The 12636-nt window shown below is 43.4% G+C and overlaps 1 protein-coding gene and 1 long non-coding RNA gene across 2 annotated transcripts; both read left to right on the top strand.

The window, feature by feature from the left end:
• The first annotated feature begins 223 nt into the window (after window positions 1–223).
• LOC127931311 (translation initiation factor eIF-2B subunit beta-like) lies at window positions 224–10387 on the top strand. Its single transcript, XM_052523344.1, has 6 exons — window positions 224–492; window positions 1676–1796; window positions 2814–2965; window positions 4600–4911; window positions 5111–5267; window positions 10360–10387. The coding sequence occupies exons 1-6, from the start codon at window positions 321–323 to the stop codon at window positions 10385–10387; spliced, it is 942 nt and encodes a 313-aa protein (XP_052379304.1). The 5' UTR covers window positions 224–320.
• Window positions 10388–10453: 66 nt separating this feature from the next.
• LOC127931501 (uncharacterized) lies at window positions 10454–12327 on the top strand. The gene is made up of 2 exons (XR_008141497.1): window positions 10454–10516; window positions 12120–12327. It is a non-coding gene; the product is annotated as an uncharacterized LOC127931501 (long non-coding RNA).
• Window positions 12328–12636: the final 309 nt, after the last annotated feature.

The raw sequence follows: 12636 nt of genomic DNA on the forward strand, positions 1-12636 counted from the left end.
ATCATATATATATATATATATATATATATGATGAAGATGGAGCTATATAATATACATAATTTATAAAGGTTACACGAGTACTGTCTACTTGTTACTGTCTACCTAATAATGTAAAATGATTATGAATAAATTATGAAATCTATGAAAATATTGCAAGATGTGCGTTTCTAATCATTTGGTCCAATCAGCGTTGGACTAATATAATGACCCGGAAGCGCCTTCCTTCACGCACAATGTAGTTCCGGTTCAATTTCCCTCTTCAGTAAATGTGTGACAACATCAAATAGTTTTTTATACAGCAAGTGAACTTAAAAAACAATATGCCTGGGGCAGACAAGGAAACAGATCTTACGGAACGAATCGAGGCTTTTCTTGCCGATTTGAAGCGGGGAGGCAGTGGGACAGGACCCCTCCGAGGGTCGGGGGAAATGGCCAGAGAAACCACATATTTGCTTCGGAGAATAACAGCCCAGGCACGATGGAGCAGCGCAGGTATCCATTATAACAGCTGAACTCTAGCTAGTTTATAAAATGGCTAGATTAATGGTTTTCTAGTTCTCAAGCTAGCTGTAAGTGTTTTTGAAAATTACATTTGACATTTGTGACCAACGTTTTATCCGCTATAAGACACATTGTGATAGTAACTTTAGCCAGCTGTCAAAATCTGAACAGCCACGAAAAGCTGATGTCATTTTGAAACTGGTCAATGGTGTTATGTCTGAACATAATAGCACAGATATTTCACCGGATTATAAATGTGAAGCATCCGCATGACGTTTCTACTCACTACCAAATATGGTGATGAGAGGAAGCCCAGCGGGAGAAGATAGAGCGAAATGGATTTTGTCCAACATTCTGCTAATTTTCTCATCGTTAAACATTTGAACTCTATACAGTTTTCTGTTTCCAAAACTAGAATCTGTAACAAACAAAGTGGATTGCGTTTTTTCAAAGACTTTAACCTTTGCCAAAGTTTTAAAAAATGGCATTGTTTAGGAGAGCAAGTGAATAAAGTTAATGAACACGCGCACTTCAAATAGTAGGGCGTTACCTAACGGAAATATGCAAATAAATGCTAGAGCGCGCCAATAGGAGCTCACTATCTCCTTGCAAGTTCTGACCACAATTTGTTCCCATTTGAAACGAGAGGCTGTGGTCTATCTTGGGTTATTTCTAAACGTCTTTCATAATAGAGCGTGCCAATTTGGAGTCGTAAAACCCGGAAATAAGTTATCTCTGGCTCGTCCAGCCATCCCTATGGGGAATAAATAATAAATGCCGAAAATAAGGTCGGAGGTTAACACAGGTTTAGGAGGTCTTCTACATTTTGTTCTATGCGATAATACCAGTCAGTTAACATGACCTTTATGAATTATGAAGACTTTAAGTGCTTTGTGTTTTTTTATTTTATTTATCATTACATACATTCTTCAAAATTCACAAAAAGTGAAGTTAGCTAATAAAGATTCTCATATAACAAAACATATAAGATATCCTAAGCCTGTGTTTACCACAGACTTTATTTTCAGCGTTTTATCCGAAACCCCTAAAAAAAAACGAGAATAATATTCCCCGTAGGTGGAGTTATTTTCTACAAAAAAACGCTATTACTATTTCTCTATTCACTTACCTGGAATGATGTGTGACAAAGAAATCCTCTTGTATGTCATAACAGGTGACCTGATGGAGATCATTCGCAATGAGGGAAGGAGAATGACGGCCGCCCAACCGTCCGAGACCACCGTGGGCAACATGGTACGCCGCGTGCTCAAGATCATCAGGGAGGAGTATGCCAGGTGGGTTTATCATCAGGGAGGAGGAGTATGCCAGGTGAGTTTATCATCAGGGAGGAGGAGTATGCCAGGTGAGTTTATCATCAGGGAGGAGGAGTATGCCAGGTGAGTTTATCATCAGGGAGGAGGAGTATGCCAGGTGAGTTTATCATCAGGGAGGAGGAGTATGCCAGGTGGGTTTATCATCAGGGAGGAGGAGTATGCCAGGTGAGTTTATCATCAGGGAGGAGGAGTATGCCAGGTGAGTTTATCATCAGGGAGGAGGAGTATGCCAGGTGAGTTTATCATCAGGGAGGAGGAGTATGCCAGGTGAGTTTATCATCAGGGAGGAGGAGTATGCCAGGTGAGTTTATCATCAGGGAGGAGGAGTATGCCAGGTGAGTTTATCATCAGGGAGGAGGAGTATGCCAGGTGGGTTTATCATCAGGGAGGAGGAGTATGCCAGGTGAGTTTATCATCAGGGAGGAGGAGTTTATGCCAGGTGAGTTTATCATCAGGGAGGAGGAGTATGCCAGGTGAGTTTATCATCAGGGAGGAGGAGTATGCCAGGTGAGTTTATCATCAGGGAGGAGGAGTATGCCAGGTGAGTTTATCATCAGGGAGGAGGAGTATGCCAGGTGAGAGAGATGGGGGATTCTGGGAAATATTCCTTCAAAAGAACAGGCTGCCGGTTTGTAAGCAACATTGTTCATCTGGTGTCTGATACCCTTGTTATGGTTGTCCATATCATAGTCTGGGTACCAATCTGTTTAGCTATCGTTCCACTCCTTACCAACCCTGTCATGCTAAACATCTTTTTGAGCATATGCCATGGAGTACAGCGAGTGGAACGTTAGCTAAACCTAAATCTGGTTAATTATGTAGTAGATGGACTTGTTGACGATCTCTCAGTTGCCACTCTACTCACGTTAAAGCTACCATCTGTACAATGTCTTGTTGTTCAATGGTAATTTCAATTGAAATATACCCAGCTTGTCTCTCTCTTCTCATGTCAACTATGTTTTTTTTTTGTTTCCTCAGGTCCCGTGGTAGCAGTGAGGAGACCGAGCAGCAGGAGTCCCTCCACAAGCTGCTGACGGCAGGGGAACTGAGTGAGGAGAACTTCAGACAGCACTTTGTTCATCTCAAAGCCAACGTCATAGAGGCCATCAATGAACTCCTCACAGAGCTGGGTAAGATTCTCACTGATGGCACACGCATATATTAACACCAACCGATATCAAATACTTTCCAGCAGCTGTTAAGCTTTTTCATTTATTTCATTTCACCTTTTATTTAACCAGGTAGGCTAGTTGAGAACACCTTTATTTAACCAGGTAGGCTAGTTGAGAACACCTTTTATTTAACCAGGTTGGCTAGTTGAGAACACCTTTTATTTAACCAGGTAGGCTAGTTGAGAACACCTTTATTTAACCAGGTAGGCTAGTTGGTAGGCTAGTTGAACACCTTTATTTAACCAGGTTAGTTGACCATTTAACCAGGTAGGCTAGTTGAGAACACCCAGGTAGGCTAGGAGAACACCTTATTTAAACCAGGTAGGCTAGTTGAGAACACCTTTATTTAACCATTTAACAGGTAGGCTAGTTGAGAACACCTTTATTTAACCAGGTAGGCTAGTTGAGAACACCTTTTTTAACCAGGTTTAACCAGGTAGGCTAGTTGAGAACACCTTTATTTAACCAGGTAGGCTAGTTGAGAACACCTTTATTTAACCAGGTAGGCTAGTTGAGAACACCTTTTTTAACCAGGTTTAACACCTTTATTTAACCAGGTAGGCTAGTTGAGAACACCTTTATTTAACCAGGTAGGCTAGTTGAGAACACCTTTTATTTAACCAGGTAGGCTAGTTGAGAACACCTTTATTTAACCAGGTAGACTAGTTGAGAACACCTTTATTTAACCAGGTAGGCTAAGAACACCTTTATTTAACCAGGTAGACTAGTTGAGAACACCTTTATTTAACCAGGTAGGCTAGTTGAGAACACCTTTATTTAACCAGGTAGACTAGTTGAGAACACCTTTATTTAACCAGGTAGGCTAGTTGAGAACACCTTTATTTAACCAGGTAGGCTAGTTGAGAACACCTTTATTTAAACACATTTAACCAGGTAGACTAGGAGAACACCTTTATTTAACCAGGTAGACTGAGAACACCTTTATTTAACCAGGTAGGCTAGTTGAGAACACCTTTATTTAACCAGGTAGGCCAGTTGAGAACACCTTTATTTCACCAGGTAGGCTAGTTGAGAACACCTTTATTTCACCAGGTAGGCTGGTTGAGAACAAGTTCTCATTTACAATTGCGACCTGGTCAAGATAAAGCAAAGCAGTGCGACAAAAACAACAACACAGAGTTACACATGGAAAAAAATATACAGTCAATAATACAATAGAAGAAGTCTATATACAATGTGTGCAAATGTAGTAAGATTAGGGAGGCAATAAATAGGCCATGGTGGCAAAATAATTACAATTTATCAATTAAACACTGGAATGGTAGATGTGCAGAAGATGAATGTGCAAGTAGAGATACTGGGGTGCAAAGGAGCAACAAATAAATAACAATATGGGGATGAGGTAGTTGGGTGGGCTATTTACAGATGGGCTGTGTACAGGTGCAATGATATGTAAACTGCCTTAATAGCTGATGCTTAAAGTTAGTGAGGGAGATATAATCATGTCGCTTAACTGAAGCACAAGGAAAATAACATCTCAGTCTGTATCTCCTATGAGAATATTATCTTTGGTCAAGCAGCACTGAGCTTACTGTTTGTTATATTCTCCTTGTCATCTTCCTCCCTTCCAGATGGCACCACAGACAACATCGCCATGCAGGCCCTGGAGCACATCCACTCCAACGAGGTCATCATGACTGTCGGCCGCTCACGCACCGTCGAGGCCTTCCTCAAAGACGCAGCGAGGAAACGCAAGTTCCACGTCATCGTGGCCGAGTGTGCCCCCTTCTGCCAGGTATACGCTATACTTTCACCCCTCATTCGCTTCCATCAACCCTCCCTCTATCCATCCATCATCATCCCTCCATCCAACTATACCTCCATCCCTATCTATCCCTCTCTCCCTGCATGCCTCTATCCATCATCCCTCCATCCAACTATACCTCCATCCCTATCTATCCCTCTCTCCCTGCATGCCTCTATCCATCATCCCTCCATCCAACTAAACCTCCATCCCTATCTATCCCTCTCTCCCTGCATGCCTCTATCCATCATCCCTCCATCCAACTATACCTCCATCCATCCCTATCTATCCCTCTCTCCCTGCATGCCTCTATCTATCATCCCTCCATCCAACTATACCTCCATCCCTATCTATCCCTCTCTCCCTGCATGCCTCTATCCATCATCCCTCCATCCAACTATACCTCCATCCCTATCTATCCCTCTCTCCCTGCATGCCTCTATCCATCATCCCTCCATCCAACTATACCTCCATCCCTATCTATCCCTCTCCCCTGCATGCCTCTATCCATCATCCCTCCATCCAACTATACCTCCATCCCTATCTATCCCTCTCTCCCTGCATGCCTCTATCCATCATCCCTCCATCCAACTATACCTCCATCCCTATCTATCCCTCTCTCCCTGCATGCCTCTATCCATCATCCCTCCATCCAACTATACCTCCATCCCTATCTATCCCTCTCTCCCTGCATGCCTCTATCCATCATCCCTCCATCCAACTATACCTCCATCCCTATCTATCCCTCTCTCCCTGCATGCCTCTATCCATCATCCCTCCATCCAACTATACCTCCATCCCTATCTATCCCTCTCTCCCTGCATGCCTCTATCCATCATCCCTCCATCCAACTATACCTCCATCCCTATCTATCCCTCTCTCCCTGCATGCCTCTATCCATCATCCCTCCATCCAACTATACCTCCATCCCTATCTATCCCTCTCTCCCTGCATGCCTCTATCTATCATCCCTCCATCCAACTATACCTCCATCCCTATCTATCCCTCTCTCCCTGCATGCCTCTATCCATCATCCCATCCAACTATACCTCCATCCCTATCTATCCCTCCCTCCCTGCATGCCATCCATCATCCCTCCATCCAACTATACCATCCCTATCTATCCCTCCCTCCCTGCATGCCATCCATCATCCCTCCCTCCAACTTATCCATCCATCTATCCCTCCCTCCCTGCATGCCATCCATCCATCATCCCTCCATCCAACTATATCCATCCCTATCATCCCTCCTCCCTCATGCCTCTATCAATCATCCCTTCGTCCATCTATCATCCATCCCATCTATCCATCCATCATCCTCCTCTATCCATCCATCATCCCTCCCTCTATCCATCCATCATCATCCCTCCCTTCCATCTATCCATCCCTCCCTGCCATCCATCATCCCTCCCTCTATCCATCCATCATCCATCCCTCCCTCCCTCTATCCATCCATCATCCATCCATCCATCATCCCTCCCTTCCTCTATCCATCCATCATCCCTCCCTTCCTCTATCCATCCATCCATCATCCCTCCCTCTATCCATCCATCATCCCTCCCTTCCTCTATCCATCCATCATCCCTCCCTCTATCCATCCATCATCCATCCCTCCCTCTTCCTCTATCCATCCATCATCCCTCCCTTCCTCTATCCATCCATCATCCCTCCCTTCCTCTATCCATCCATCATCCCTCCCTTCCTCTATCCATCCATCATCCCTCCCTTCCTCTATCCATCCATCATCCCTCCCTTCCTCTATCCATCCATCATCCCTCCCTCCCTCTATCCATCCATCATCCCTCCCTCTATCCATCCATCCCTCCCTCCCTTCCTCTATCCATCCATCATCCCTCCCTTCCTCTATCCATCATCCCTCCCTTCCTCTATCCATCCATCATCCCTTCCTCTATCCATCCATCATCCCTCCCCTGCCATCCATCATCCCTCCCTTCCTCTATCCATCCCTCCCATCCTTCTTCCTTTATCCATCCATATCCAGTAGTGCTAAAGGAAGCAGGCATCCCTTTAATTAATTTCTTCCATCCAATAAATAAATCAAATTTAATATGCTACAGTAATGAGCTGTCCCTCTCCCAAGTGCTGTACAGAAACCCAGCCTAAAACCCCAAACAGCAAACAATGCAGGTGTAAAAGCACGATGGCTAGGAAAAACTCCAGAAAGGCCAAAACCTAGGAAGAAACCTGAGTTTGAACCGGGTTGTGGGGTGTTGCCAGTCCTTTCTGGCTGTTGCTTTTTTTTTTTTTTTTAGAACATGACCAAGATGTTCAAATGTTCATAAATGACCAGCATGGTCGAATAAGGTCATAAGGCAGAACAGTTGAAACTGGTTCAGCAGCACAGTCAGGTGGACTGGGGACAGCAAGGAGCCTTCATGTCAGGTAGTCCTGGGGCACGGTCCTAGGGCTCATGTCAGTCAACCTGGAACCCACTGTAGCTCTAGCAGCCAGACACCACTCTCATGTCATCATCTGGGACATGGTCCTAGGGCTCAGCTCCGCCTCAGGTATTCACAACCAATTCCTGCCTTTTCCAGGGAGGAATTAGAGCCACCTTAGATTCACACCTGACATCGCTTGACAGTTTGGGGGTTTTAGGCTGCGATTCTGACAGCACTGTGTGAAACTACTCAGCTGAATACTGAAGAGGCTTTATAAATGTGATTTGATAATCAGTCCCAACCGAGGAACACTTTCTGGGGGAAACAGGATGTCATAACCCACCCACTTTGCCAAAGCACATCCCCCAAAGACCACTAGAGGTGTTCCTGTTCCACCAGTTTCCCAATGACAGAGGACACATTCCATACAAAGATCTCCCCACGGTACAACCCAGGGCTTCCAACTTCACAGCAGGCCGTACCACAACAGAGAATCAACCCAATGTTTATACTCTTGAGACTCTTTACCAAAGAGTCTGTAGCAAGCCAGTGACTCAACCCTTTGTCTGGGTAAGAGCAGAAATGACAGATTAAAAAAAAAAACCGTCCTCATCTGTTTGGGCTCTGTAGGCCAGAGCCTTTCCGATCACCTTCCCTCTATGGGCCAGACTACATTTAATCATTTGACCCACTGAAGAGATGAGTCTTCAGTAAAGACTTAAAATTGAGACCGAGGTCAAAGCGTCTCTGACATGGGTAGGCAGACCGTTCCATAAAAATGGAGCTCTTAGGAGAAAGCCCTGCTGCTGTTTGCTTAGAAATTCTGTCCAGGGACAATTGCACTGCCCAGTGTTCAACATGTGACTTTACTCTGGACCAAATCAGAGAGGTTCTGTAAGGTCAACCCATGTAATGCCCTGTAGGTTAGCAGTAAAACTTTCAGCCCTGTTTTGACAGGAAGCCATTGTAGAAGGTCTAGCACTGGAGTGTTCAATATGATGAAATGTTTTGTTTCTAGGAGAGATTCTATCCAAGGTCATTTAGCACTGCCCAGTGTTCAACATGTGACTTTATCTGTTTCTCTATAATAGAGATTCTGTAGTCAACCTAGAAGTGTTCAAAAGCATGGATTACTTTTTCTGTTTCATCTTTGGACAGAAAGTTCTATTTTTGCAATGTTAACGTGATGGAAAAAAGTGTTCAAATGGTCTTGATATGTTCTTCAAGAGAGATCAGGGTCAGAGTAACTGCCCTGGTCCTTCTTTACAGTTTTATTTGAGACGACTGTACAACCATTAAGATTAATTGTCAGATTCAACAGAAGATTTACTTTGTTTCTCTACCTAGAACAAGCATCTCTGTTTTGTCCAAGTTTAATAGTAGAAAGTGTTGCAGCCATCCACTTCTCTGTATGTCTGAAACACATGATTCTAGCGAGGGCAATTTTGGGGCTTCACCATGTTTCATTGAAATGTACAGCTGTGTGTCATCCGCATAGCAGTGAAAGTTTACATTATGTTTTCAATAACATCCCAAGTGTTCAAATATGTGACTTTACTCTGTTTCTCTATAACAGAACCTTCTATCCAAGGTCACGTGATTTGCCCAGTGTTCAAACATGTGACTTTACTCTGTTTCTCTATAGATAAGATCTAAACCAGGCCAGAACTTGTCCAGTGTTCAGACCATGTGACTTTAATCTGTTTCTCTAAAGAATTCTATCCAAGGTATCAAAAGCAGCACTAAGGTCTAGTGTTCAGGACAGATGCAGAGCTTTCGGTCTGTTGCCATTAAAGTCATTTACCACCTTCACAAGTGCCTGCCTCAGTGCTATGATGGGGTCTTTAAAACCAGACTGAAGCATTTCTATAGGATTGTTTGTCTTCAGGAAGGCAGTGAGTTGCACTGCCAACAGCCTTCTCTAAAATCTTTGAGAGGAATGGAAGATCTCTATAGGAGATAGTTTTTTATATTTTCTGGGTCAAGGTTTGGCTTTTTCAAGAGAGACTTTATTACTGCCACTTTTAGTGAGTTTGGTACACATCCAGTGGATAGAGAGCCGTTTATTGTTCAACATAGGAGGGCCAATTACTCTGTGTCTCTATAGGAGAGATTCTATAAGGTCAACGTATACACTGCCCAGTGTTTAAGGCCATGATTACTTTACTCTGTTTGTCTATAGGAGAGATTCTAAAACACTTGAGGTCAACTTGCACTGCCTAGGTCCTCAACATGTGAGACTTTACAACTGAGGTTTCTCTAATAGGAGGTTTAAAGAGGAGTCCGTAACTTGCCCAGTGTTCTAATAATCATAATCTTTTCCTCAAAGAAGTTCTGTGAATCCATCCATCATCCCTCCCCAGTCTATCCATCCATCATCCCTCCCTTCCTCTATCCATTCATCATCCCTCCCTTCCTCTATCCATCCATCATCCCTTCCTCTATCCATCCATCCATCATCCCTCCCAGTGTTCAATCCATCCCTCCATCCTTCTCTGTGTCTTTATATGAGATATACAGTAGTGCTAAGGTCAAGCAGGCATCTATTTAATTAACTTTCTTGTTTCTCCATAATATTTCATGATTTAATATGCTACAGTAATGACTTTGTCCCTCCCAAGGGTTCAACATGTGACTTTGCAGTGACTCTGTTTCTCTATAGGAGAGACCACTGTAATAGCAATCAACGTGATGCCCAGTGAAACATGTGACTTTACGTTGTTGTTGTTGTTGTTGTTGTTCAACGTTGTTGTTGTTTTTACTGTGATGTTGCTTATTTTTTTTTTTAGAACAGGCTCTTTCTAAAACTATTGATAGCTTGACTACTGTTAATGGACCAGTTGTGGGGTTTACAGGTCATCATCGGCACACAGACGGTTCTGGCCAATGGCGGGCTGCCGGGCAGTCAACGGAACTTTACTCTGTTTCTCTAGCAGCCAGACACCACTCTACTCCGCTCATCATCTGTGCTCCCATGTTCAAGCTCTCGCCTCAGTATTCACAACCATATTCCTGCCTTTTCCAGGGAGGTCTTCCTCTTAGCCACCGTGTTCATACCTGCATGACTTTACTGTTTGGGGGTTTTAGGCTGCGTTTCTGTACAGCACTGTGTGATATCAGCTGATGTACAAGAGGCTTTATAAATGTGACTTTAGATGGATGTCTCCATAATCTGTTTCTCTACAGGAACACTTTCTATGGAGATGGTCAGTGAGCCATTTCTTCACCTGTGCTCAACTTATCCTGAAAGACTTTAGTTGTGTTCCTGTTCTCAGTTTCCCAATGAAGAGACACATTCCATCCACGTTTGTCTCCCCACACGAGGTGCTTCCCTTCACAGCAGGTGTTTTTCATGAGAACTTATTTCAATGTTTTATACTCTGTAGAGACTCTTTACCAAAGTGTCTGTAACACCAGCCTGTAATCAACGTGACTTTGTCTGTTTAAAAGCTAGAAATGACTGATTAAAAAAAAAAAAAAATGTCCTCATCTGTTTGTGTCTGTAACATTCTGACTTATCTCTTTATCTCTGTAGGAGAGATTCTGATCAACTGTGCACTGCCCAGTGTTCAACATCTGACTTTACTCTGTTTTTCTCTGTAGGAGATATTCTGATCTCAATCTGTTTGCCCTGTGTTCAACATTCTGACTTTATCTGTTTGTCTCTATAGGAGAGATTCTATCTCAAGGTCTGTTTGCACTGCCCAGTGTTCAACATGTGACTTTACTCTGTTTCTCTGTAGGAGAGATTCTGATCTCTGGTCAGGACTGCCCAGTGTTCAACATGTGACTTTGTCTGTTTATCTCTATAGGAGAGATTCTATCCTGTAGGAGAGATTCGTGACTGCCCAGTTTGTCAACTGTGACTTTACTCTGTTTCTCTATAGGAGAGATTCTGATCCATCTGTTTATGCCCTGTGTTCAAGATGTGACTTTACTCTGTTTATCTCTGTAGGAGAGATTCTATCTCTGGTTTGTCTCTGCCCAGTGTTCAAGATTCTGATTTACTGTTTGTCTCTGTAGGAGAGATTCTATCCAAGGTCAACGTGCACTGCCCAGTGTTCAACATGTGACTTTACTCTGTTTCTCTATAGGAGAGATTCTATCCAAGGTCAACGTGCACTGCCCAGTGTTCAACATGTGACTTTACTCTGTTTCTCTATAGGAGAGATTCTATCCAAGGTCAACGTGCACTGCCCAGTGTTCAACATGTGACTTTACTCTGTGTCTCTATAGGAGAGATTCTATCCAAGGTCAACGTGCACTGCCCAGTGTTCAACATGTGACTTTACTCTGTTTCTCTATAGGAGAGATTCTATCCAAGGTCAACGTGCACTGCCCAGTGTTCAACATGTGACTTTACTCTGTTTCTCTATAGGAGAGATTCTATCCAAGGTCAACGTGCACTGCCCAGTGTTCAACATGTGACTTTACTCTGTTTCTCTATAGGAGAGATTCTATCCAAGGTCAACGTGCACTGCCCAGTGTTCAACATGTGACTTTACTCTGTTTCTCTATAGGAGAGATTCTATCCAAGGTCAACGTGCACTGCCCAGTGTTCAACATGTGACTTTACTCTGTTTCTCTATAGGAGAGATTCTATCCAAGGTCAACGTGCACTGCCCAGTGTTCAACATGTGACTTTACTCTGTGTCTCTATAGGAGAGATTCTATCCAAGGTCAACGTGCACTGCCCAGTGTTCAACATGTGACTTTACTCTGTTTCTCTATAGGAGAGATTCTATCCAAGGTCAACGTGCACTGCCCAGTGTTCAACATGTGACTTTACTCTGTTTCTCTATAGGAGAGATTCTATCCAAGGTCAACGTGCACTGCCCTGTGTTCAACATGTGACTTTACTCTGTGTCTCTATAGGAGAGATTCTATCCAAGGTCAACGTGCACTGCCCTGTGTTTAACATGTGACTTTACTCTGTTTCTCTGTAGGAGAGATTCTATCCAAGGTCAACGTGCACTGCCCAGTGTTTGACTACGTTCCTCCTGAACTCATCACTCTGTTCATCTCTAACATTGGCGGCAACGCTCCCTCTTACATCTACCGGCTGATGAGTGAGCTCTACCACCCTGAGGACCACAAACTGTAATCAGTGTACAGAAAATGCTCGTGATAATAAATAAAAAGTTTTTTGCTATGGATTGCATTTGGTTTGTTTTTGTCTTTTTCAATGATTTGTGAAACCAATGATTTTATAACATGATTTGCTGCAAGTTTCAGAACTTTTTGTTTCATACTTCAATTGTAATTTAATAGAATTTACAGAATGTTATTTCAAAGAAGAAAATAACTTCTTTACAATGATGTTGCTTACCAGTATGAAGCCAGAACAGCGCCCACTACTGGAACTCTCGATGAAGTATTCAGAAACATAGTTGTAGTTACCCCGGAGCACCAGCAGGGGGTGTTTGTCACATCGTGGCTAAATCAGAGAAACGGGCGAAAGTG

This window comes from Oncorhynchus keta, chromosome 8 (genome assembly GCF_023373465.1).
Source record: "Oncorhynchus keta strain PuntledgeMale-10-30-2019 chromosome 8, Oket_V2, whole genome shotgun sequence".
Lineage (NCBI taxonomy): Eukaryota > Metazoa > Chordata > Actinopteri > Salmoniformes > Salmonidae > Oncorhynchus > Oncorhynchus keta.